Here is a 25,612-nt window from a genome sequence, read left to right on the forward strand (position 1 = left end):
ATTCCTTTGCTATCAAGTATCATTAGTTGACTAGGTTTTGGCCGCAGGTCACCAAAGTTAATTTAGCTAGTAACGTTAGCGAGTAGCTAGCACCAGTGCAACGTTAGTTGCTTTTTGAAGTGTGTATCCCGCTCCTCCTAAAATGTACCTATAGAAATGACACGGGTTACGAGTGGAAAGATTACAGCTGATTCAGCTGATAAAGCAATCATTTAAACAAACGATAGATTATTCAATTAGCTACTCATATTTCTGCAGTAAAAAATATTATTTTGTAAATTTGAGTTTTAAAAGTTCTCATTAGGTTGGACAATCATGATTTAGAGAACACATACATCTGACACAGTAATGTGTCTTGTTTCCCTGCATGGGAATGAATTTCAAAGAATTTAGGGTGTATGTTTGAGACGTGACAGTTGTTTAAAGTTGTAGCTACAGTAGTAATGTTTCTTTCCTATTTGAAGACGTCTAAAGCGATGAAACACCTGTAGCAGTGCATGTTAGAAGTAATATGTTAAATGCAGTGTCTGCTCTATGTATATATGGATTAGATATTGTTGTAGTTGAACACTCAATATTATATTGGTTCGAGTGCTTGTGGTATACGCTGTTTCTTTCTAAAGCTGAGTTCATATCAGAAGCAACTTTTTTATGCAGTTAACATAATGTCGTCAAACATCAATGTTGAAAACAACAATTCTGGAGATGAGGGGGTGAAGCAAAATTGAGACTGCGAGCGTTCTGTGCTCTTCTGGCTGTAGTAAAAACTAAAACCTGCTAGTTTATTCAGATAATTTATTTTGAGCGTTTAAAGCATGTTATATAGTTAAATGTTTGGTCAAATATTTCAGCTCGTCTACGGCAATAATTTGAGAGTAAGAGTGTGGTACTCGGATAGTGAACAGTTGAGCTGCGCAGAGTTAAATTCAGTCACAGCTTGAGCGAGGTGAAGATAGTCGCGGCTAGACCCTGTTCATGCTTTGAATATGCCCAATTTTATATACTGTTGCATACCAAAACCGTCGGGTCGATGGTGAAAAGAAAGAACACATCGTCTGCTGTCGAAGAGCATGAAAATGGGTAACCTTGTCTGATAAAGAAGCACTTTAAATAGAGGTCGATTGTATAGAAAAGGTTTTACGTTGTCGTTTCAGCGGGCGCTAAACTCAGGGGCGCTCGCATTTGAATTTCGGATAAAAATAAACCCATGTAAACTGTTAGAAGTTTAAGATGACTAACAAAAACACACGAACAAGGTATAGTAATATTTAGCTTTCAAAATGTAAATGAAAACATGCAGACAATGTTCGTGTGTCGATTGGACTGAGGGGATTTGAAACCAGCAGCGGCGGCCATGTTGAGAGAACGAACGTCGTCTTTTTAAAGTTGATTTGCGTTGTGATGTCTTTTAAATGTCAAACATTTGTATTGATTGTGTTTTGCCAGGATGACAGTTGGGCATAAAGACGGTGTCGATGACACGAATAATTCGGGCAGAAAGCTTGACGGTTGTGACGAGGAGAGCGTAGATCAGGGGAGCGATGAGCGAAGTACAAAGAGAGACGGAATGGAAATTCATACTCTATCAACTACGGGCTGCACCAGTTCAGCACCGGTTATTACCACCTCCGTATCGAACCCGTCTGGACCTTGCTCGAGCCAACAGCCCCGGTCTTCGACAGCACGGAGTCACGACCAGCATCATTTTCTGAGATCCAGCGTTCGACCCCCGAGCAAACGAATCCGGAAGGATTCCATCGCCCCAACTATCAATGGTCACATCGGAGCGAAATCGAAAGGTATGATGTGAAAGTGTTTGTGCCCGGGGTCACCTGTTTTATGTGTTATAGGAGTACCCCATCCCTCTACTCCCCGTTTGTATTTGGCAAAAGTAGCTAGGTCCATCTATTGGTGATGGTCAGTGTTTTGATTGCAGGGGCAGCATAAACGCAATATCCTATCTATACAAAAGGGACACGTTAATTGTTTAGAGGCAGGAGCCTGGAAACCACTTAATTGCATTCAAGTTGTGAGGCCTTCCCATATTATTGCTTATGAGAGGGAGACGGATGTGGGATGTCAGCATTTTAAATAATATTTTATTGAATGCCCATTTTGTGGTATTGGTATACTACAACATAAAATAATTATAACTCAACATAATATTTTTTAGAAGCAGTGCTCTCTCTGTTGTCGAAGGATTGGGTTGTGTGTCTGTCTCTCCTGACTTGCACATTGAGGTGTCGGCCAGCCTTGCTCCAAGCCAGCCTCACATGTTGTTTTTGGAACTTCGCTCCACTCCTCATTGCAGACCTTACGATGTTGTGACACGCTGGCCTCAGTCTGACTGTTTGTGCTAAAACGGGCATTCTAACCAGTTCTTTTTATCTTTAAAGCTATTGGTCTCTTTCTCCTCTGTTGCTATAGGCGTAGGGACTAGAGGTCGGCCGATTTAATCGGCATGGCAGTTTTCAAGTTTTCATAAGTAGGTCATCTGCATTTTTGGACGCCGATTATGACCGATTACATTGCACTCCACGAGGAGACTGCGTGGCAGGCTTGACCACCTGTTACGCAAGTGCAGCAAGTTGCTAGCTAGCATTTAACTTACATCTAAAAAAAAGCATTCTTAACATAATCACTAGTTAACTACACATGGTTGATGATATTACTAGTTTAACTAGCTTGTCCTGTGTTGCAAATAATCAATGGGGTGCCTGTGCAACAGTATAACTTTACACCGTCCCCTCGCCCATACCCGGGCGCGAACCAGGGACCCTCTGCACACATCAACAACAGTCACCCACGAAGCATCGTTACCCATCGCTCCACAAAAGCCACGGCAGAGCAAGGGGAACCACTACTTCAAGGTCTGAGCAAGTGACGTCACCGTTTGAAATGCTATTTAGCGCGCACCACCGCTAACTAGCTAGCCGTTTCATATCCGTTACACCTGTTAATTTATCATCGAATCACAGCCTACTTCAACTTCGCCAAAACGGGTGATTTAACAAAAGCGCATTGTCGACAAAAGCACTGTCATTGCACAAATGTACCTAACCATAAAGATCAATGTCTTTCTTAAAATCAATACACTGAAGTATATATTGTTTTAACCTGCATATTTAGTTGAAAGAAATTCATGTTAGGGGGCTATGTTAATGAGGGAAGTCGTCACTTGTCTTGCGTTCAGTGCAAGCAGAGTCGGTATACGCAGCAGTTTGGGCTGCCTGGCTTGTTGCGAACTGTGTGAAGACCATTTCTTCCAAACAAAGACTAATTCATTTGCCTGAATTGTACATAATTATGACATAACGTTTAAGGTTGTGCAATATAACAGCAATATTTAGACAAAGAGTTGCCACCCATTCTATAAAATACGGAACGGTTCTGTATTACACTGAAAGAATAAACGTTTTGTTTTTGAAAGGACAGTTTCTGGATTTGACCATATTAATGACCTTATGTCTCGTATTTCTGTGTGTGATATTATTATAATTAAGTATATGATTTGATAGAGCAGTCTGACTGAGCAGTAGTAGGCAGCAGCAGGCTCGTAAGCATTAATTGAAACGGCACTTTCCTGCGTTTGCCAACAGCTCTTCGCAATGCTTGAAGCACAGCGCTGTTTATGACTTCACGCCTATCAACTCCCGAGATTAGGCTGGCAATATCTATAGTGCCGATAAGAACATCCAATAGTCAAAGGTGTATGAAACACAAATGGTAGAGAGAAATAGTCCCATAATAACTACAACCTAAAACTTCTTAACTGGGAATATTGAAGACTCTTGCTAAAAGGAACCACCAGCTTTCATATGTTCTGAGCAAGGAACTTAAACGTTAGCTTTTTTACATGGCACATATTGCACTTTTGCTGTCTTCTCAAACACTGTTTTTGCATAATTTAAACTAAATTGAACATGTTTAATTATTTCTGAGACTAAATTGATTTTTATTTGTATTATATTAAGTTAAAGTAAGTTAATTCCGTATTGTTGTAATTGTCATTATTACAAATGTAAATAAATCGCCCGATTAATCAGTATCGGTGTTGAAAAATCATAAATCGGTCGAACTCTAGTAGGGACAAGTTACTTAAGCAATGTAAACAACCCTCCCCCCCGCCGCCATCTGCTTCTTCTGCCCCTCTACTCAATGTGAGCATTTGGTATGATATTTAGGTTGTTGACACTTGCTTTTCTCTTGTTCATTCTCCTACTTTCTTTCACTCACACAACTCACTCTCGCATGTACATTCAATCACTCACGGTCTCTAAAACACTCATACACTGAACAAAAATATAAAAGCAACGTGTTGGTTACATGAGCTGAAATAAAATCCCACATGTTCCATATGCACAAAAATCTTCTCAAATGTTGTGCACAAAGTTGTTTACATTCCTGTTACTGAGCATTTCTCCTTTGCCAAGATAATCCATCCACTTTACAGGAGTGGTTTATAAAGAAGCTGATTATACAGGTGCATCTTGTGCAGGGGAAAATAAAACGCCACCAGGACAGCTGATGAAACTGTGGGTTTGCACAACTGAATATTTTCTGCACAAGCCATCTCAGGGAAGCTTCTCTTGCGTACACGTCGTCCTCACCAGGGTCTTGATCTGACTGCAATTCGGCGTCGTAACAGACTTCAGTGGGCAAATGCTCCCTTCGATGGCCACTGGCATGCTGGAGAAGTGCCCCTGACGGATTAATCCTGGTTTCAACTGTACTGGGCAGTTATGTGGCGTTATAAGGCGTCATGTGGGCGATCGGTTTGCTGATTTGAGTGGAGGTGTTGTTACATGTGGTCTGCCACTGCGAGGACGACCAGCTGTCCGTCCTGTCTCCCTGTAGCTCTGCGTCTCACAGTACGGACATAGCAATTTATTGCCCTGGCCACATCTGCAGTCCTCATGCCTCCTTGCAGCATTGCCTAAGGCATGTTCACACAGATGTGCAGGGACCCTGGGCATCTTTCTTTTGGTGTTTTTCAGAGTCAGTAGAAAGGCCTCTTTAGTGTCCTACGTTTTCATAACTGTGACCTTAATTGCCTACCATCTGTAAGCTGTTAGTCTTAACGACCGTTCCACAGGTGCATGTTCATTAATTGTTTATGGTTCATTGAAAAAGCATGGGAAACAGTGTTTAAACCCTTTACAATGAAGATCTTAAGTTTTGGGATTTTTGCGAATTATCTTTGAAAGACGGGTCGTGAAAAAGGGATGTATCTTTTGCTGAGTTTATTTGGTGCTTGTGACAAATCAAATTTTATTTGTTGCGGTTTATATTTTTTGTTCAGTGTACTTTTCCTCACCCTCTCTCTCACACAGGTTCAGAGAATGGTCCCTTTCACCAGGTATCGGCTGGTCAGTCCGGCTCCACGTCAGGCTCTACAGGGCCCTCAGGCAAGGCTGCCCCTCGAGGCCAAGGACCCGGGGACAAGGAGAAGCCAGTGGGCAGCCAGAAGAGACCCAGGAGACAGTGGGAGTCCTGGAGTGCAGAGGACAAGAACAGCTTCTTTGAAGGGCTCTATGAGGTAAGTCAACTTGTTGAGTAGTACGAAATATAAGTATAGGTGCAGTGGAAGCGCCTGTGTATCTGAAGACGATGTCTGAAAAATACAGCTAATGTTTTTTCCAAATAGCTTTTTTTTTGAGCTACTTCATAAAAATAACACTTATTTTATTTTTAGTGCCTTTCCTGGACTCATTCAAATATAGTGTTTAATAATAGCTAGATAGGAACTTTACGTTAAGTAATATTGTGGGGCGTGCTTTAGTATTTTTGTAAGAAGTTAAAACCGTTTTACTTTACTATTTGAAGCAAAGCATAGTCTTAAGTTACATTTAGTAAAATATTTGGTCTGATTACTTTGATATACTACTAAACTAATTCAGAATTACATTGATTAGGCATATGCATCCTACCTTTGAAGCATCTCTCCTGCGCCATCCAAATGTGCATAACATGGTACCTTGGCTATCTTACTTAGCCAGGTAACATTACTAAACAAGGTAATTGTTATCAAACCACAAGTGAACTCAGGAAAAAAAAAGATGCATCCCTTTTTCAGGACCCTGTCTTTCACAGATAATTCGTAAAAATCCAAATAACTTCAGATCTCCATTGTAAAGGGTTTAAACACTTTCCCATGCTTGTTCAATGAACCATGTCCGTACTGTGAGACGCCTAAGACAGTGCTACAGGAAGACAGAACGGACAGCTGATTGTCCTCGCAGTGGCAGACCACGTGTAACAACACCTGCACAGGATCGGTACAGCTGAACACCACACCTGCGGAACAGGTACAGGATAGCTACAACTGCCCGAGTTACACTAGGAATGCACAATCCTTCCATCAGTGCTCAGACTGTCCGCAATAGACTGAGAGAGGCTGGACTGAGGGTTTGTAGGCCTGTTGTGAGGCAGGTCCTCACCAGACATCACCGACAACAACGTCGCCTTTGGGCACAAACCCACCGTCGCTGGACCAGACAGGACTGGCAAAATGTGCTCTTCACTGAGTTTTGTCTCACCAGGGGTTGGATTCACATTTATCGTTGAAGGAATGAGTGTTAAACCGAGGCCTGTACTCGAGCTCGATCGATTTGGAGGTGGAGGATCCGTCATGGTCTGGGGCGGTGTGTCACAGCATCATCGGACTGAGTTTATCATTGCAGGCAATCTCAACACTGTGCGTTACAGGGATGACATCCTCCTCCCTCCTGGTACCCTTCCTGCAGGCTCATCCTGACATGACCCTCCAGCATGACAATGTCACCAGCCATACTGCTCGTTCTGTGCATGATTTCCTGCAAGACAGGAATGTCAGTGTTCTGCCATGGCCAGCGAAGAGCCTGGATCTCAATCCTATTGAGCATGTCTGGGACCTGGCAGTTGCCTTGGTAGAAGAGTGGGGTAATATCTCACAGCAAGAACTGGCAAATCTGGTGCAGTCCCATAAGGAGGAGATGCACTGCAGTACTTAATGCAGCTGGTGGATACACCAGATACTGACTTTTGATTTTGACCCCCCCCCCCCCCCCCCCCCCCCTGTTCAGGGATGCATTATTCCATTTCTGTTAGTTACATGTCTGTGGAACTTGTTCAGTTGTTGAATCTTGTTATATTCATACAAATATTTACACATTAAGTTTGCTGAAAATAAATGCAGTTGACAGTGAGGACTTTTTGTTTTTTTTTGCTTAGTTTAGTTGAACCTTACTTTGGAATGTGGGGCTTTGAAATGTTATAACTCATTTCATCAGAAATAACTCTACTTTGACTTCTTCACTTTTATGCACTCTCCCGCTTGAATACAAACCCTAATAATAAAGTACAGAAAACAGGCATTGTTGAGGTTTTAAATAAATTACAACTTAATTTTTTCACAACCTATTAGGACGACAGTAGGATGTTCATGACGTCCCCTGGGTTGGCATGGGCTACTTTGTAGTTAATGCTGCAATATATGTAACTTTTTGGATGACTTCACAAAATTCACAAATGTGAGTTATTGAGCTGTAATTCTCAATGAAAGCAAGTCTAAGTAGGATATCTGTTCTGTGTGCTATTTCTATGCTTCCCGTTCTTAAGTTTAGTTTTTGCATATTTTACTTTCGTTTGTGTTCACCAGCTGAATGCAATATTTCTTGGAATGGAAAATATTTCATAGCAGTTTTTGATAGGACAATTTTTATTTAACTAGGCAAGTCATTTTAAGAACATATTCTTATTTACAATGACGACCTACCCTGGCTAAACCCGGACGACGCTGGTCCAATTTTGCGCTGCCCTATGGGACTTCCAATCATGGCCGGATGTGATACAGCCTGGATTCGTACCAAGAGACTGTAGTGATGCCTCTTGCACTGAGATGCAGTGCCTTCGACCGCTGCGCCACTCGGGTGCCCAATGATTATCTACACTGCATGCTTGTTTTGTCACTAACTGAAATTAGGCAAACTATTTTGATTTTTAGCAACCAGGAAATGGAAGAGCGATTTTCTTCATTGTGAAACATTTAGGGGAACGTCTTTCCATCTCTACCAGAAGAAGGTTATCATTATCATCATTGCTAACAGCTACACAAAGTGTAGACCTGCGTGCACACACAGACGAGTATTCCTGTGCTGTTTTAGAAAGTTGCAGGAAAATAAGTATCACTTATGCTGACTGACTGTACTGAATAGGCTACTCGGCTCTCATTTGAATTAAAATGTCTAAACTAAAGTTGTTGTGTGTGAGAACTGAAAAGTTTACTATGAATATAAAATATTTTATACTTGTTTCCTCCAGCATCTTCACAAGGTCCTTTGCTGCTGTTCTGGGATTGATTTGCACTTTTCGCACTTAAGTACGTTCATCTCTAGGAGACAGAACGTGTCTCTTCCTGAGTGGTATGACTGCTGCGTGGTCCCATGGTGTTTATTCTTGCATACTGTTGTTTGTACAAATTAACGTGGTACCTTCAGGCGTTTGGAAATTGCTCCCAAGGATGAACCAGACTTGTGGAGGTCTACAATTTTTCTTGGCTGATTTCTTTTGATTTTCCCATGATGTCAAGCAAAGAGGCACTGAGTTTGAAGGTAGGCCTTGAAATACATTCACATGTACACCTCCAATTGACTCCAAATGATGTCAATTAGCCTATCAGAAGTTTCTAAAGGCGTGACTTTTTAAAAAAAAATTCCAAGCTGTTTAAAGGCACAGTCAATTTAGTGTGTGTAAACTTCGGACCCACTGGAATTGTGATAGTGACAATCTGTCTGTAAGCATTTTGTTGGAAAAATTACTTGTGTCATGCACAAAGTAGATGTTCTAATCGACTTGCCAAAACTATCATTTTTTTAAATGGTATAAGTGCCTTAATTTTGCCGGACCACAGGAAGAGAAGCTGCTGCTTTCCAGGTGACTACCTCATGAAGCTGGTTGAGAGAATGTCAGGAGTGCAAGGCTGTCAGAGGCAAAGGGTGGCTACTTTGTAAAATCAAAATATATTTGACATTCTTCAGTGTTGGGTTACGACATGATTCCATATGTGTTATTTCATAGTTTTGATGTCGTCACTATTATTCTACAATGTAGAAAATTGTAAATAAAATAATATAAAAAGAATAGCTAAACCTTTGAATGAGTAGGTGTGTCTGAACTTTTGACTGGTACTGTACTTCCAATCATTTTTTTCAACTCGTACCGGGGGACCTTCAGATGATTCTTGTGAGGCCTGTGGGCTTCTTAGAGCAGAATGTACGTGTTCGTGAGAGTCTTGTCTTTCCATAGAGGGGTCATAATCTTTTGAATGCTACAGATGATTTTGTGAGAAGACTGGTTTTTGGGATGCCTCATGGTCTGAAAAACCTCTCTCACCACAGATGCGGAAGTGTGACATCGACAGTTGCGTAGGATTGAGACATCCAATGCAAAAAAAACTGATGTCTCTACCTTAAACTGACAGAATTTTGTAGGGAATATTTTGCTATGCTAATCTGCAGGCGCTGGTCCTTGAAGGCATTCAAAATGCAGCTTCTGCTATCACATTGTGGCTTCAATGGCAGGAAGAGGGGAGCTACGAGTGTTGTACCGGGGTGTGTAACTCATTTGAAAGCGGGTGAAGTTAAGGCCACAGGAGAGGGTGTGTATCTGTAGTGGATGCAGGGCAAAGAGTGGGAGATGTGTAGAAACCACCTTTCCGTGCTCAACGTGCTCGTGCCACTTTGCAGGATGAGGCTGCACTTCCAGGAGTTCCATGACATGTAGGCTAAAGGCGAACACTAAAGTGACGGTGTGAAATAAGAATTTCTCATACAACAGACATCTTTTCTCTTCTCATCTGTCTCTTGTACTCGTAGAATTCACTGAATTGTTGTCAAAGTAAGCTATTTCTACATTTTGTGTCTGGCCTGGTATGTACCAACTATACGAATAGTTGTTTGCATTTTTACATTGACAACGGTTCTTACTTCTGTAACAATCAAATTGCCTACTTCGTGTGGGTTTTGAAATGCTTTCGGAATATTATCCTCTAGTCACGTTTTTGGATAATTTCTATGTACATATTTATAAGAATAATATACTTTGTTCATTTTGTAATTTTGTCAAATTTACTACAATTTAAATACTCTAGGCATTTTTTGATGTATTAGGTGTTTACACAATGGAAGATAAGGTGAGTCTTATTCCCATTGACTTTGCTGTGGTGTCATATTAAAGAGGAGGTTCTGCTCTTTTAAAACTGTTTGAAATGTGAGAATTAGCTTTATCTAGAAAATTCTCAGTGATCTATGCAAGCATTCTATTGAGGTGTGAAGAGTTAATTCAACAGTGGAAAGTTAGGTCATTTAGGTAATGCGGTTACTAAAACAGCTGTACCTCTTGATTGGTAGTAGATAATTCTGTTCTGATTCCAGATTTAAATAGCAGAGTAGTAGACCAAGATGTCATACCCTTAAGTTTTTGTCTAAGGTGCTGGGTAAGTGATCAACATTAGTTTACAAAAGGTTAGAATATGATGCGGTTACTTAAAGGGATACTTCGGGATTTTGGCAATGTGGCCCTTTATCTACTTCCCCAGCGTCAGATGAACTTGTGGATACTTTTTATGTCTGTGTCCAGTATTAAGGAAGTTGGAGGTAGTTTCACAAGCAAATTCGGATACCCATAGACTTCCAGTTGTTACAATAACACTTATTAGCAATTGTGTGCCCCCTACTCCAACAACTTCGATATCTCTAGTGGTGTGTCTCGCTCTCTGTAGCATGGGAAGGACTTTGAGGCGATCCAGACAAACATAGCGTTGAAGCATAAGAAGAAGGGGAAGCCAGCCAGCATGGTGAAGAACAAAGAGCAAGTCCGACACTTCTACTACCGCACCTGGCACAAGATATCCAAGCACATCGACTTCGCCAATGGTAAGCTAGCTTATCTCTGTCTCGCTCTCTTCTCTCGTTATTTCTCAAATAGAAATCTCCACTCACCTCTTGCTTGTTAATTTACATTTTTTATTTAACCAGGTAGGCTAGTTGAACAAGTTCTCATTTGCAACTGTGACCTGGCCAAGATAAAGCGTAGCAATTCGACACATACAACAGAGTTACACATGGAATAAACAAAACATAGTCAATAATACAGTAAAACAAAATAAAAGTATATACAGTGAGTGCAAATTAGGTAAGTTAACGAAATAAATAGGCCATGGTGGCAAAGTAATTACAATATAGCAATTAAACACTGGAATGGTAGATGGGCAGAAGATGATTGTGCAAGTAGAGCTACTGGGGTGCAAAGGAGCTAAATAAATACCAGTATGGGGATGAGGTAGGTAGATAGCCCATCTGTGAGCTGCTCTGACAGCTGGTACTTAAAACTAGTGATGGAGATGTGAGTCTCCAGCTTCAGAGATTTTTCCAATTTGTTCCAGTCATGGGCAGCAGAGAACTGGAAGTAAAGACGACCAAAGGAGGAATTGGCTTTGGGGGTGACCAGTGAGATATACCTGCTGGAGCGCGTGCTACGAGTGGGTGCTGCTATGGTTACCAGTGAGCTGAGATAAGGCGGGACTTTACCTAGCAAAATCTTGGCGACGAGTATGAAGTGAGGGCCAACCAACGAGAGCGTACAGTTCGCAATGGTGGGTAGTGTATGGGGCTTTGGTGACAAAACGGATGGCACTGTGATAGACTGCATCCAGTTTGTTGAGTAGAGTGTTGGAGGTTATTTCATAGAGGACTTCACTGAAGTTGTGGATCGGTAGGATGGTCAGTTTTACGAGGGTATGTTTGGCAGCATGAGTGAAGGATGCTTTGTTGCGAAATAGGAAGCCAATTCTAGATTTAATTGTTGATTGGAGATGCTTAATTTGAGTCTGGAAGGAGAGTTTACAGTCTAACCAGACACCCAGGTATTTGTAGTTGTCCACGTATTCTAAGTCAGAGCTGTCCAGAGTAGTGATGCTGGACTGGCGAGCAGGTGCAGGCAGTGATCGATTGAATAGCATGCATTTAGTTTTACTTGCTTTTAAGAGCAGTTGGAGGCCACGGAAGGAGAGTTGTATGGCATTGAAGCTCGTCTGGAGATTAGTTAACAGTGGCCAAGGAGGGGCCAGAAGTATACAGAATGGTGTCGTCTGAGGTAGAGGTGGATCAGAGAATCACCGGCAGCAAGAGCGACATCATTGATGTATACAGAAAAGAGAGTCGGCCTGAGAATTGAACCCTGTGGCACACCATAGAGACTGCCAGAGGCCCAGGCAACAGGCCCTCCGATTTGACACACTGAACTCTATCAGAGAAGTAGTTGTAAACCAGGCGAGGCAATCATTTGAGAAACCAAGGCTGTCGAGTCTGCCAATAAGAATGTTGTGATTGACAGAGTTGAAAGCCTTGGCCAGGTCGATGAATATGGCCGCACAGTAATGTCTCTTATCGATGGCGGTTATGATGTCGTTTAGAACCTTGAGTGTGGCTGAGGTGCACCCATGACCAGCTCTGAAACCAGATTGCATAGCGGAGAAGGTATGGTGGGATTCTAAATGGTCAGTAATCTGTTTAACTTCTTAAGGCTGAGATCCCATTACCGGGAGCAATATAGCAACAACCAGTGATGGTACAGGGTAGAGGTCGGCCGATTATGATTTTTCAACGCCGATACCGAATATTGGAGGACCCAAATATATATATTTTTTAAAGTGTGTATATGCACACATTTTTGTAATAATGAAAATTGCAACATTACTGAATGAACACTTATTTTAACTTAATATAATACATATGGGCTTTTGGATGGTGATTCCACAGGTTGGTGGTATTTTTTTATTTAGCTGTTGCTGACATCTTTATCACAAATAAGACACCTTGCTTTCCCTGGTGCCAATTCCATGTAATAGTCCCACACTGGTGCTCTGCTTTTCTCTGCCATCTGTAAAACACACACACCGCTCTGAAGTGACTTATTCCAGTCGTAGGGGATCTGCAGGGTTCCGTGCCCCGTACCGGCTGTAGAAGGGGTCCGGATATTGTATCCCAGGCTCGTTAGGCTCTGGTTAGTCACGTTGTTCGAACTGGCGAGAGCTTTCCGAGCTGAAGGGTTAGCTGATGACCGCTGGCAATGGTTTGCTGACTGATAGCTGGTAGTTAGCTGGCTTGCTTCAGTTGAGGGATTCCAGATCCAAAGTAAATATAAATACTTCAGGGAAAAAAAAGCAGATCCACGCCACATTGTGTGAGGCGGGTTGCAGGAGAGTATTTAGAAGTTGAGGTTTAGCTAAATATTTTAAAAGATCGGCGAAGAAAAAGATGTAAAACGATATATACAAGGGACACGACAGGACAAAGACGTCTGACTGCTACACCATCTTGGATCATACGCTTGTTTAGTCTCTTTATGTTTCAGTTTGTTGACAAAATCATCAACCTTCAAAATCAGTGTGACACTTTACAAGCAATCTGCTTTTTATGAAGACCAGTTGACATTCTCAAGTGAAACTTTGCATGCAATCTGCATTAATTTCTTCTTTTGAATCCTATTACGTTACACACACACACACACACACACACTCATAAGCGACTCATTACATGTGCAAGAGTTCAATCCTACCATCAGTGTGTGACCCATTTTAGGTTTGTGGGGCACCCAAGATCACTGGTGTGCTGTAGTTTTTGTTTTTGTACCATAACATGCCCATTTCCTCCTGTCACACAGTGTACTCCCGTGTGCTGAAGAAGTCCTCTCAGGAGCTGTACGGTCTCCTCTGCTACGCTGAGCTAAGGAAGAAGGTTGGAGGATGTAAGTCAAGCAGGGTCTGTGTGGGGTGGTGCAGTGTGTTTGACACACCTCAGTCTGGCTCTGTTTCTGCTACTGGGACTGGTTGGCCGCATGGGAGATGATTTAAGTGTTGCGCCGGGCCGGGGTCATGAAGTATGTTATGTTATTAATGTCTGTGTTAGTCTTGTGTCCAAAGATGGCTGGCTTTTCTACCTCTGGAGGTCATTACAGATGTTATGTTAATGTCTTTCTTCACAAAGCAAGAGCAAGGAGGTACGCACACAGCTTTTCTAACTCTGTTGTTGTTTATAGTGATGGACGATAAGAACGTGGCCAAGCTTAACGAGCTCATCCAACAAGGGTAAGACTGAGATGAAAAAAATGATACCAATGTCATTTTTTTTAAATATACCTCTTTTTTTCCCCCAAGACTTTAGGGTTATACGTGGTTGATTTGTATAAAAATAGTTTATACATTTGAAATAACCGTTATATACACCAGTTTATTATGTACACCATTTTAGTACCTGGTCTGTACCCCCTTTTGCCTCTAGAACAGCCTAAACCCTAAACTGTCGTGTATGAAAATCCCATGAGGGCTGCAGTTTCTGAGTTACTGGATCCGGCAAGCCTGGCACAGATGATCATACCACGCTCCAAGTCGCCTATGTGACTCGCTTTGCCCATTCTAATGTTCAATCGAACAGTAACTGAATGCCTCGATGTCTGCCTGCTTTATATTGCAAGCCACGGCCACGTGACTCACTGTCTGTAGGAGTGAGCCATTTTCATGAACAGGGAGGTGTACCTAATAAACTGGCTGGAGTGTGGTTATATACTGAACAAAAATATAAGCGCAACATGTAATGTGTTGGTCCCATCTTTCATGAGCTGAAATAAGGTTTGGCATATCAAGAAGCTCATAAAATGGCATGATCATTGCACAGGTGCACCTTGTTCTGGGGTCAATAAAAGGCCACTTTAAAATGTGCAGATTTGTCACAACACAATAATAATAATAATAATATATGCCATTTAGCAGACGCTTTTATCCAAAGCGACTTACAGTCATGTGTGCATACATTCTACATATGGGTGGTCCCGGGGATTGAACCCACTACCCTGGCGTTACAAGCGCCATGCTCTACCAACTGAGCTACAGAAGGACCACGCCACAGATGTCTCAAGTATAGGGAGCTTACAATTGGCATGCTGACAGCAGGAATGTCCAACAGAGCAGTTAGCAGAGAATTGAATGTTAATTTCTCTACCACAACCTGCCTCCAACTTTGTTTTAGAGAATTTGGCAGTACATCCAACTGGCCTCACAACCGCAGACTACATATAATCAAGACAGACCAGAGTCTCCACATTCTCCATTTGCGTGATTGTCTGAGACCAGCCAACCGGGCAGCTGATGAATCAGAGTAATATTTCTGTCTGTAATAAAGCCATTTTGTGGAAAGAAACTTATTCTGATTGGCTGGGCCTGGCTCCCCAGTGGGTGGGCAGCTTATGGTAAAGAAATTAACATTAACGTTTCTGGCAACTGCTCTGGTGGACATACCTGCAGTCAGCATGACAATTGCACGCTCCCTCTCAACTTGAGACTTTATTGTCCCCAGCACAAGGTGTACTTGTTTAATCAGCTTCTTGATATTACATAGTCAAAAAAAAATGTTTTAAATAAGCTCTTTGTGCAAATGGTAAATTTCAGGACTTTTAACATTTATTTCAGCTCTTGAAACATGGGATCAACACTTTACATTTAGACTTTTTTTATTTTTGTCCAGTGTAGATAGTTGTGCAAGTGTTATTTGGGTGTAGTTTGTGTTTTGCGGTTCTCCCATGGTTCTGCTGAATTCTCCCAGTGCGACCACAGTGCGTTCTAAAGGCAGAAATCTGCGCATCAAAGCTCCCATGTGCCGTGCGCTCAAGAGGCTGTGTGACCCAGATGGTGAGTGTACACACAGACACACAGTGACAGACACTCACACAGCGGGAAGAAGGGTATGAATGGGGATGTTGCGGAGTCATGCAGGAGGGGATGGATTTCCATGGTAGTACTCAGGAAAGGGGCGGTATGAGTAAGGGAGAGTAAGTGGTGATTATGATGCTGATCATCTCAGGACCAGAGAGAACAAATCTTATCCTCCTTTCCTTTAACTACCTCCCTTTCTATCTTGCTCACTCGCTCTCTCTAGGAGTGAGTGATGAAGAGGACCAGAAGCCTGTGCGTCTACCTCTGAAGGTTGCTGTGGAGCTGCAGCCACGTAGCAACCACTCCTGGGCCCGTGTCCAGAGTCTGGCCCATAATCCTCGCCTCAGGTCAGTGTCAACTGACTAAAGACCATGTCCTTTCCAATGCCTTCGAAACTGTTGACAATCATATTCTCATTCAAAGGTAGGCCTGGATCTGGCTTCTTGCAAGGGGTTTTAGCATTATGTCAGACAAGACACTGTTTTCGGATGGTGTTTAGTCTAGCTTCCTGGATATTACGAAAGTTGTACCGCAGGGTCAGTATTGGGATCTGTTCTCTACACTATTTAAATAAATAAATATGCGTTAAAACTTGTAATATTGCCTCCCGGGTGGCACAGTGGTTAAGGGCATTGTACTGCAGCGCCAGCTGTGCCACCAGACACTCTGGGTTTGCGCCCAGGTTCTGTCGTAACCGGCAGTGACCGGGAGGTCCGTGGGGCGACGCACAATTGGCCTAGCATTGTCCGGGTTAGGGAGGGTTTGGCCGGTAGGGATATCCTTGTCTCGTCGCGCACCAGCGATTCCTGTGGTGGGCCGGGCTCAGTGCGCGCTAACCAAGGTTGCCAGGTGCACGGTGTTTCCTCCGACACATTGGTGCGGCTGGCTTCCGGGTTGGATGCGCGCTGTGTTAAGAAGCAGTGCGGCTTGGTTGGGTTGTGTATCGGAGGATGCCTGACTTTCAACCTTCGTCTCTCCCGGGCCTGTACGGGAGTTGTAGCGATGAGACAAGATAGCAGCTACTAAACAATTGGATACCACGAAACTGGGGAGAAAAAGAGGTAAAATTCACACCAAAAAAAAAAAAAAAACTTGTAATATTAATCTGTATGCAGACAATACTGTTATGCATTCCATTGCCCAAACTGTAGATGAGGTGTTGCGCTGCAATCTGACTTTGTTGCCTTACAACAAGCACTGGTTGGTTTAAAACCTCTATGTAATGTGGGCAAGGCTAAATGCATGTTCTTGAATTCTCGCAAAAATCTTTCAGATGGACTACATATTTATTCATTGAGTGTTTGTCCCATAGATCGGTTTCCCGCCTATAAATGTCTGGGCTTTTGGATTCATGTAAAAGTTTCTTGGTCACAAACACATGGTTAGCAGATGTTAATGTGAGTGTAGCGAAATGCTTGTGCTTTTAGTTCCGGCAGTGCAGTAATATCTAACAAGTAATATAACAATTTCCCAAGAACTACCTAATACACACATCTAAAGGGGTGAATGAGAATATGTACATATAAATACAGTGGGGAGAACAAATATTTGATACACTGCCGATTTTGCAGGTTTTCCTACTTACAAAGCATGTAGAGGTCTAATTTTTATCATAGGTACACTTCCACTGTGAGAGATGGAATCTAAAACAAAAATCCAGAAAATCACATTGTATGATTTTTAAGTAATTAATTTGTATTTTATCCACACACTCAAACAGACTCCAACCTCTCCACAATGATGTGGGGCATCAATGATCATGAGGAAGGTGAGGGATCAGCCCAGAACTACACGGCAGGACCTGGTCAATGACCTGAAGAGAGCTGGGACCACAGTCTCAAAGAAAACCATTAGTAACACACTACGCCGTCATGGATTAAAATCCTGCAGCGCCTGCTCAAGCCAGCGCATGTCCAGGCCCGTCTGAAGTTTGTCAATGACCATCTGGATGATCCAGAGGGGGAATGGGAGAAGGTCATGTGGTCTGATGAGACAAAAATAGAGCTTTTTGGTCTAAACTCCACTCGCCGTGTTTGGAGGAAGAAGGATGAGTACAACCCCAAGAATACCATCCCAACTGTGAAGCATGGAGGTGAAAACATCATTCTTTGGGGATGCTTTTCTGCAACGGGGACAGGACGACTGCACCGTATTGAGCGGAGGATGGATGGGGCAATCTATCGAGAGATCTTGGCCAACAACCTCCTTCCCTCAGTAAGAGCATTGAAGATGGGTCGTGGCTGGGTTTTCCAGTATGACAACGACCCGAAACACACAGCCAGGGCAACTAAGGAGTGGCTCCGTAAGAAGCAGCTCAAGATCCTGGAGTGGCCTAGCCAGTCTCCAGACCTGAACCCAATAGAAAATCTTTGGAGGGAGCTGAAAGTCCGTATTGCCCAGCGACAGCCCCGAAACCTGAAGGATCTGGAGAAGGTCTGTATGGAGGAGTGGGCCAAAATCCCTGCTGCAGTGTGTGCAAACCTGGTCAAGAACTACAGGAAACGTATGATCTCTTTAATTGCAAACAAAGGTTTCTGTACCAAATATTAAGTTCTGCTTTTCTGATGTATCAAATACTTATGTCATGCAAAAAAATGCAAATTAATTACTTTTTGTTTTAGATTCCGTATCTCACAGTTGAAGTGTACCTATGTTAAAAATTACAGACCTACATGCTTTGTAAGTAGGAAACACTACTGATTTTTCAGGTTATCAAATACTTGTTCTCCCCACTGTATATGGATGAGTGATGGCCATGAGTAATGTAAGATATGTAAACATTATTAAAGTGGCATTGTTCAAAGTGACTAGTGATCCATTTATTAGTGGCCAGTGATTGGGTCACTTTAGTGATCGCAGTTAGTGATCGTTGTTTAGCAGTCTGATGGCCTTGAGATAGAAGCTGTTTTTCCAGTCTTGACAAATGTTTTAAAAAACTTGGTACAGAAACCTTTGTTTGCAATTAAAGAGATCATACGTTTCCTGTAGTTCTTGACCAGGTTTGCACACACTGCAGCAGGGATTTTGGCCCACTCCTCCATACAGACCTTCTCCAGATCCTTCAGGTTTCGGGGCTGTCGCTGGGCAATACGGACTTTCAGCTCCCTCCAAAGATTTTCTATTGGGTTCATGAGCTCGTTAAAAAGCTAAGATTTAAAGTGGGATAATTTTTTTGAAGTACTGTAGATCTTGCCTCTCCCTAAACCGCAAGAAGCAGATTGTACAGTCAACTTTCCTGCCAGTTCTTGACTCTGGTGACACCATTTAGCAGAATGCAGCAGCCACTATTCTTAATCCTTTGGATGCAGTCGTAACATGGCGTCCTTCGCTTTATCACAGGTGACAGTTTTAATACTCATCACTGCATCCTGTATCAAAAGGTTGGCTGATTTTCATTATTTCCCGTAGATCACTTCACTATTGTTTACCAAGCTCCACTACACAAGACAAGACTTGCCTTACTTTGTTGTTGAAGTAGAAAACATGCGTTACCAAACCCGTTCACAGGGTTGGTTAGCTGTTGAAGTTCTCTGGGTCTCCATCTAATTAAGTAAATCTGCTTTTAGTTTGAATGCACCTCACAGCTGGAACAATTTACAACAATTTACAAAACAACATTACAATTGGATGTTCTGGTGCGCTCAGGAAATTTAAAATGTTTATTTGAGGACCTTGTAGCTGAGGAATGTAACTTGGGTTGTGGCGGTCTCTAAATTTTATCAGCTGGTTATTGTCACGCAAATAACTGCAGATCTCATGGTAATTGACCGATAATTAACATAAACCCATTTAGCATCTCCTGGCATCACACACAGCCTACAAGCCACTGATGCAGTCATTTGGAACATCCCACATTAAAAAATAAAAAAAAGTCTAATAAATCAATTTAATATAGCCTACACATCACAATAAATCAATTGTTTAATTTAGATATGAAGAAAATGTCATCCTATTTCAGAAGAACAGAATAACACTGAGAATATTCTGCGTTGTCCTTTATGTTAGGCTCTGGTCTGACTATGCCATATATGGTTGTGGGCTACATTAGTTTATTTAGCTGACAAGATTTGCTTTGAAATCATGGCATTATTTTATAGTAATAAAGAGTCAATTTAACAGCTGAATAAAATAAAGGATATTTTCTTAACGATATGAGGGAGTGTGTATATACAGCTATTGTGTTGAGCTGTTAACAAAGACTCTTTTTATATGCTTAATTTAGAGTTATTTCTGGAACTTTAATTGTGATGAACATTGGACTATATGTTTAGATTTTTAATACATTCTAAAGCTGCATGATGCAACTCTAATGATTTGAGAAAAAATACCATGGAAGGCATGAGCTCTGCTTTGTTTTTTTTGCGCAGGCTGCACACTCCAACAGTCTCTCATTCACAATTTGACAAGGACTTGATAATATTCTCACCAGGCCTCGACATTCCCGGCTGCATCACCTTTGTGTCGCCGTAATGCCCCCCCCCCTTTTCACCCTGAAAATAATAATAATAATTTCCTTCTCCTGGCTGCGTGCTCCGAAGCACGTAATTCTTAGTAGCCAAAGCCCATCACGTGATCTGGTCCACATTTTACTTTTCGTCAGCAAACAAGATGAGTAGGCCTAACGAACAGCAAAAGCACGAGCCTATGTCAATCTACTAACCCCCATAGTACAAAAGTTGACCTAGTATGTGCATTTTAAATAAATATCTCAAACATTGCCTGGGATAGTTGTGGGATGCGATAGATCCCAAACTAATACAACCACGTGCTGTTTAGACATGCTGTTTCTTGCCTTACTGCACACAAGCTGGACATTGTTCACAAGTGATAGGCTAATATTGTCACCCATCAGACTATTTTTAATTTAATATTGTCTTTACATATATACTAAATCATGTGTCAATTTCGATTTAAAATGGACTATTATGCACCTGTCTTAAAATACATGTAATCTATGCACTTTAGTGAATGGAGGACGCTTTTCCAGTGGTTCATTTTCATGCCAGCAAGGTATGCTATACTCCTGTTGTGCAGAGAAGCAATATGCTTAATATTAAGAATGTATAAATAAATAGAGTAGGCCTAGCCTATTGAAAGTAGCCTCTATTAAAAAGAGGATATCAAAACTCATGCAATTGCATAGCCTATAGAAATATTGCTTAACGAGAGTGGTCTCATGAAGTGTTTTTAAATGTTCTATTATATTTTGCAATGTCAGAGTGATTAGAGGGACAATAGAGTGCTGAATACCAGGCAGTTAGCAAGTTTGGTAGGTTACTAAAGCCGCTTCAGAGCTTGGAGAAGCCTAATTACTGTGACTAAAAGGTCAAGTGGAATTTGACTGCGGTCGTGACTTGTGACCGCCGGTGTGGAGGTAATACGGTCACCGTAACAGCTCTAATTGTAACTGTTCTTCCCAAATTTTGTGTTGTATTTTTATTTTTCATTGTATTGATTGCTGTATTACTGTGACCAGGGCACCCTGAGAATGAGCCTGGTCTCAATGGGTTTTCCTTGAATAAATAAGAGATTATATTTTTTATAATAGAACATTAGGTGTGATTGACCATAAGATGGGCTTTGCAATCTTTATGCTTCTAGGACACACAACCCTGACTGTTTGTATCCCCATACATAGTGGCCATTACATGAAGTTTATTGTCATTATCATATTTTGGTTTAAAGATGGGTTTTGCTAGGTTGTATCCTGTTGAACATGCCCCTGTCAGTGTTTGAGCTCTGTCGACAAGAGCTGTCTTTGCTGAGAAATGTAAATCTTTTCTAACATTGTCCATTCTTCTGTGGGGTGATGCAGGATGGTGGTGGAGCTGCATAGGAAGGTGTCCAGCCTGATTGAGTTCCTGAAACAGAAGTGGGATGTCCAGGATCAGCTCATCGTATCTTTCCACATCATAGTAGTCATATCATGCCCATCTTATAGCACTTAGACCACAACCTAACTGGTACATTTTTTAAATTTTATTATCTTGTCGAGTATAGAATCGCATGAAATTAGCACCAGACAACCAGCCGGTAAAAAGTCTCAATTGAGCTGATCCATAGTACTTCAAGGGATCATCGGATATATTTAGCTTAGTTGATGCTCAGTTCTTGTTTTTGTTTATTTTACTTTGAATCTACCGCTTCTCTGCTGACCCTCCCTTGACCATACTGTGTTCAGCTGAAGAGCCTGCAGGAGCGCGAGGCGTTAGAGGGAACCCAACAGCACAGTGGTGGCGGTAGCGGCAGCCCTGCTCTCCCCTGCAGCGCAGACGAGGACCTGTTCCTGTACCCAGCTGAGACCAGCACCCTGACCGCCCTGCCCAGCGTAGCCCGTGTGGTCCACTCCAAGGCCTCCTGCACCGTCCACTGGCAGGAGAGCAGCAAGCCCCGCTCCGGCCCCAAGGAGCTGATCCCCACTGCCCAGATTCTGGGCATCCAAGGGGCCCCGCTCCTCCTCCTCCCCCGGCGGGGGGGTGTGGCCAAACCGGGGCGGGGCGGTGGTGGTGGGGATGCTCGACGGGTAGGGGGCGAAACCCCTGTATCCACGCCTGAAGGAGGAACGTCGGGAGGAGGAGCAGGACCAGAGCACAAGAATCTGAACCAGACATCTCCTCCTCCTCCTGTATGTCCTCTTCCTTCTCCTTCATCTTTGCTGCTGTTGTCTCTGGCTCAGAAACAGAAGGGTAGTGCAGCCATGGGGCAGGTGGAAGGGGAGAAGGGGCTGGGGGGAGGACCAGGGGTAGGGAAGGCCTTGGGGGCCAAGGAAGGAGATGGGGACTCCAGTTCTCAGGGCCAGGAGGGAGGTTCTTGCTCTGCTACTGAGCCATGCAGGCATGACGAGCGGACCCCAGGGGTTAATGACAGTGCCTCTCCAGAGAGGAACTCCCTCCCCCCTGTTGGATCCCCTGGTTCCCACCACACCTCCACACACAATGGTACCGCGACAGGTTGAGGACGTCCCTCCTGACCAGGGGCAGGGGTGGACAGCAGCCCCAGGAAAAGAGGAGTGTGATGGAGGCAGCACCCCAACCCCGGTGTCAGGCGGTCGGTCGGCCCAGCGGATCTGTGATGAGGGCTGGAGCTCGCGGGGGTCAGACAACAACGTGACTCTGGCAGAGCTGTACCTGATGCTGGGGAAACCTGGGAAACTGCAGCTGGTGTACGAGTGGCAGCCGGCTGCTATTGCAGCCCCGGAGCTGGGGGAGGAAGGGCTACAGGGACCAGGGCAGACATACCCACAGCTACAGTCACCACGCCCTCTGCCCCCACTCTCCACCCACCGCGTCCTGCACTGTTTGCTCCGGCTGGTGTCATCAGAGGTCAACCCCAAACCTGTGAGTCAACACCGCCTAGTGGGGCAAATTCTTCATAGACCCTGGACACATTCAAATTCTCTACACTTCGCCCGACATGGTCACTCCTGCACTCTCCCTCATGGATTTAAAAGTAATTGACTGATGTGAGGATTATGGTGGTAACTCCCTCTAGCCATGCTTACACCAAACATTTTAAATGCATGAAGGGGAGGGAACGAGTGCACACTTCTGGAGAAGGCTAGAGAATTGGGATGAAGACACTGTTGAAGACTTTGTAAACAGATTATGCAATGTATAGCCTTAAGTCATTTCTTATTTGAATGTTCTCTCCCATCTTCTTTCCTCTCCTCCAGGCTCCAGAGCTGTGCTCCACAGCCACGTCTCCGGTAAAGCCATCCCAGGAGGAACAGTTCCTCACCCCCCCAGGCAAGGCCCCGGCTGTGGGGGTACGTAGCCCCAACTGTGGACGACCCCTGGGGGTCAGAGCGGCAAAGCTGATGTTACCAAACACTGGATTGTCCGGTAGCTTACCAAACTCCTCTCATAAGAAAATGCACATAAACACACAACCTACACTTATCGAAACTTCTCCAGTAAACTCTAGTTTTAGGTCAGAGGACCAATTCTTGAAGTAGTGTTTTCTCTTTTACCTGTATCTTTGTAAGATATCTCATGTATTCCAATACTAATAATTGGCTTTGAATCCCTCCTCAGGTCGTAACCTCCCGCGGCCTCTACTGGTGTCCGGGGGGGACTCAGATGGTGGGGTGTTTGCTGTTCCAACCACCCTGCCCCCCAACAGCTCCCGACACTCCCGCATGTTCTCTCCCAACAAGGAGGCTGAGCTCGCCTTCCGACAACAGCTCAACTCCATCAGCGTAAGGACATTTTGCGTACTTTCTCTATATTGTCTTTCTCAGAAAAATAAGCTAGCTGGACTCTTCATCCCTTCTTATAATTGTATTTTCCCTCTTCAGGGATGCAAACTCACCTCTTATCAGTGATTTCCAATCTACAGTGCATTCGGATTCAGACCCCTAGATTATTTACCACATTTTGTTACGTTACAGCCTTATTCTAACATTTATTTAATGATTATTCTTTTTCCTCAATCGACACACAATACACCATAATGACAAAGCAAAAACAAGCTTTTGGAAAATTTTGCGAATGTATTAAAAATAAAAACAGAAATTCCTTATTCAGACCCTTTGATGTGAAATTGAGCTCAGGTGCATCCCTTTTCCATTTATTGTCCTTGATGTTTCTACAACTTGATTGGAGTGGACTGTGGTAAATTCAATAGATTTGCAATGATTTGGAAAGGCACACACCTGTCTATATAAGGTCCCACATTGGACAGTGCATGTCAGAGCAAAAACCAAGCCATGAGGTGAATGAATTATCCGTAGAGCTCTGAGACAGGATTGTGTAGAGGCACAGATCTGGGGAAGGGTACCAAAAATGTCTGCAGCATTGAAGGTCCCCAAGAACAGTGGCATTCATAATTATTAAATGGAAGAAGTTTGGAACCACCAAGACTCTTCCTAGAGCTGGCCGCCCAGCCAAACTGAGCAATCGTTAAAGGGCCTTGGTCAGGGAGGTGCCCAAGAACCCGGTGGTCTTACTAACAGCGCCAGAGTTCCTCTGGAGCTGTTTATCCTTCTGGAAGCTTTTCTCATCTCTGCAGTACTCCACCAATCAGGCCTTTTATAGTAGTGGCCAGACGGAAGCCACTCCTCAGTAAAAGGCACATGACAGCCAGCTTGGAGTTTGCCAAAAGGCACCTGAAGGACACTCAGACCATGAGAAACAAGATTCTCTGGTCAGATGAAACCAAGATTGAACTCTTTGGCCTAAATTCCAAGCGTCACGTCTGGAGGAAATCTGGCACCATCCCTACGGTGAAGCATGGTGGTGGTGGCAGCACCATGCTGTGGGATGTTTTTCAGCAGCAGGGACTGGGGAACTAGTCAGGATTGAGGCACAGATGAACAGAGCATAGTACAGAGATCCTTGATGAAAACCTGCTCAAGACCTCAGACTGAGGCGAAGGTTTACTTTCCAACAGGACAATGACCCTAAGCACACAGCCAAGACAATGTACGAGTGGCTTCGGGATAAGTCTCAATGTCCTTGAGTGGCCCTGCCAGGGCCCGGACTTGAACCCGATCGAGCTTCTCTGGAGAGACCTGAAAATACCTATGCAGCAAAGCTCCCCATCCAACCTGATAGAGCTTGAAAGCATCTGCAGAGAAGAATGGGAGAAACTCCCCAATACAGGTGTGCCAAGCTTGTAGCGTCATACCCAAGAAGACTTGAGACTAATCGCTGCCAAAGGTGCTTCAACAAAGTACTGAATAAACGGTCTGAATATTTATGTTAATGTGATATTTCAGAATATTTTTAATAATCTTTTTTTTTGCGTTGTCAATATAGGATATTGTGTGTAGATAGATTAAGAAACTATTTAATTCATTTTTAGAATAAGGCTGTAACGTAAAATGTGGAGAAAGTCAAGGGGTCTGAACTTTCCAAATGCACTGTA

General features: G+C 43.2%; 1 protein-coding gene across 1 annotated transcript in view; it reads left to right on the forward strand.

The window, feature by feature from the left end:
• The first annotated feature begins 711 nt into the window (after positions 1–711).
• Positions 712–25,612, forward strand: part of LOC124038670 (protein cramped-like) — a 42,919-nt gene continuing 18,018 nt past the window's right edge. The window contains 13 exon segments of the mRNA XM_046354766.1: positions 712–1,080; positions 1,447–1,799; positions 5,334–5,539; positions 10,760–10,913; positions 13,702–13,785; positions 14,077–14,125; positions 15,636–15,721; positions 15,969–16,092; positions 21,561–21,642; positions 21,927–22,604; positions 22,606–23,082; positions 23,418–23,586; positions 23,779–23,942. Coding sequence (XP_046210722.1) covers positions 1,031–1,080; positions 1,447–1,799; positions 5,334–5,539; positions 10,760–10,913; positions 13,702–13,785; positions 14,077–14,125; positions 15,636–15,721; positions 15,969–16,092; positions 21,561–21,642; positions 21,927–22,604; positions 22,606–23,082; positions 23,418–23,586; positions 23,779–23,942 — 2,676 coding nt within the window. The 5' untranslated portion in view covers positions 712–1,030.

This window comes from Oncorhynchus gorbuscha, linkage group LG06, assembly GCF_021184085.1.
Source record: "Oncorhynchus gorbuscha isolate QuinsamMale2020 ecotype Even-year linkage group LG06, OgorEven_v1.0, whole genome shotgun sequence".
Lineage (NCBI taxonomy): Eukaryota > Metazoa > Chordata > Actinopteri > Salmoniformes > Salmonidae > Oncorhynchus > Oncorhynchus gorbuscha.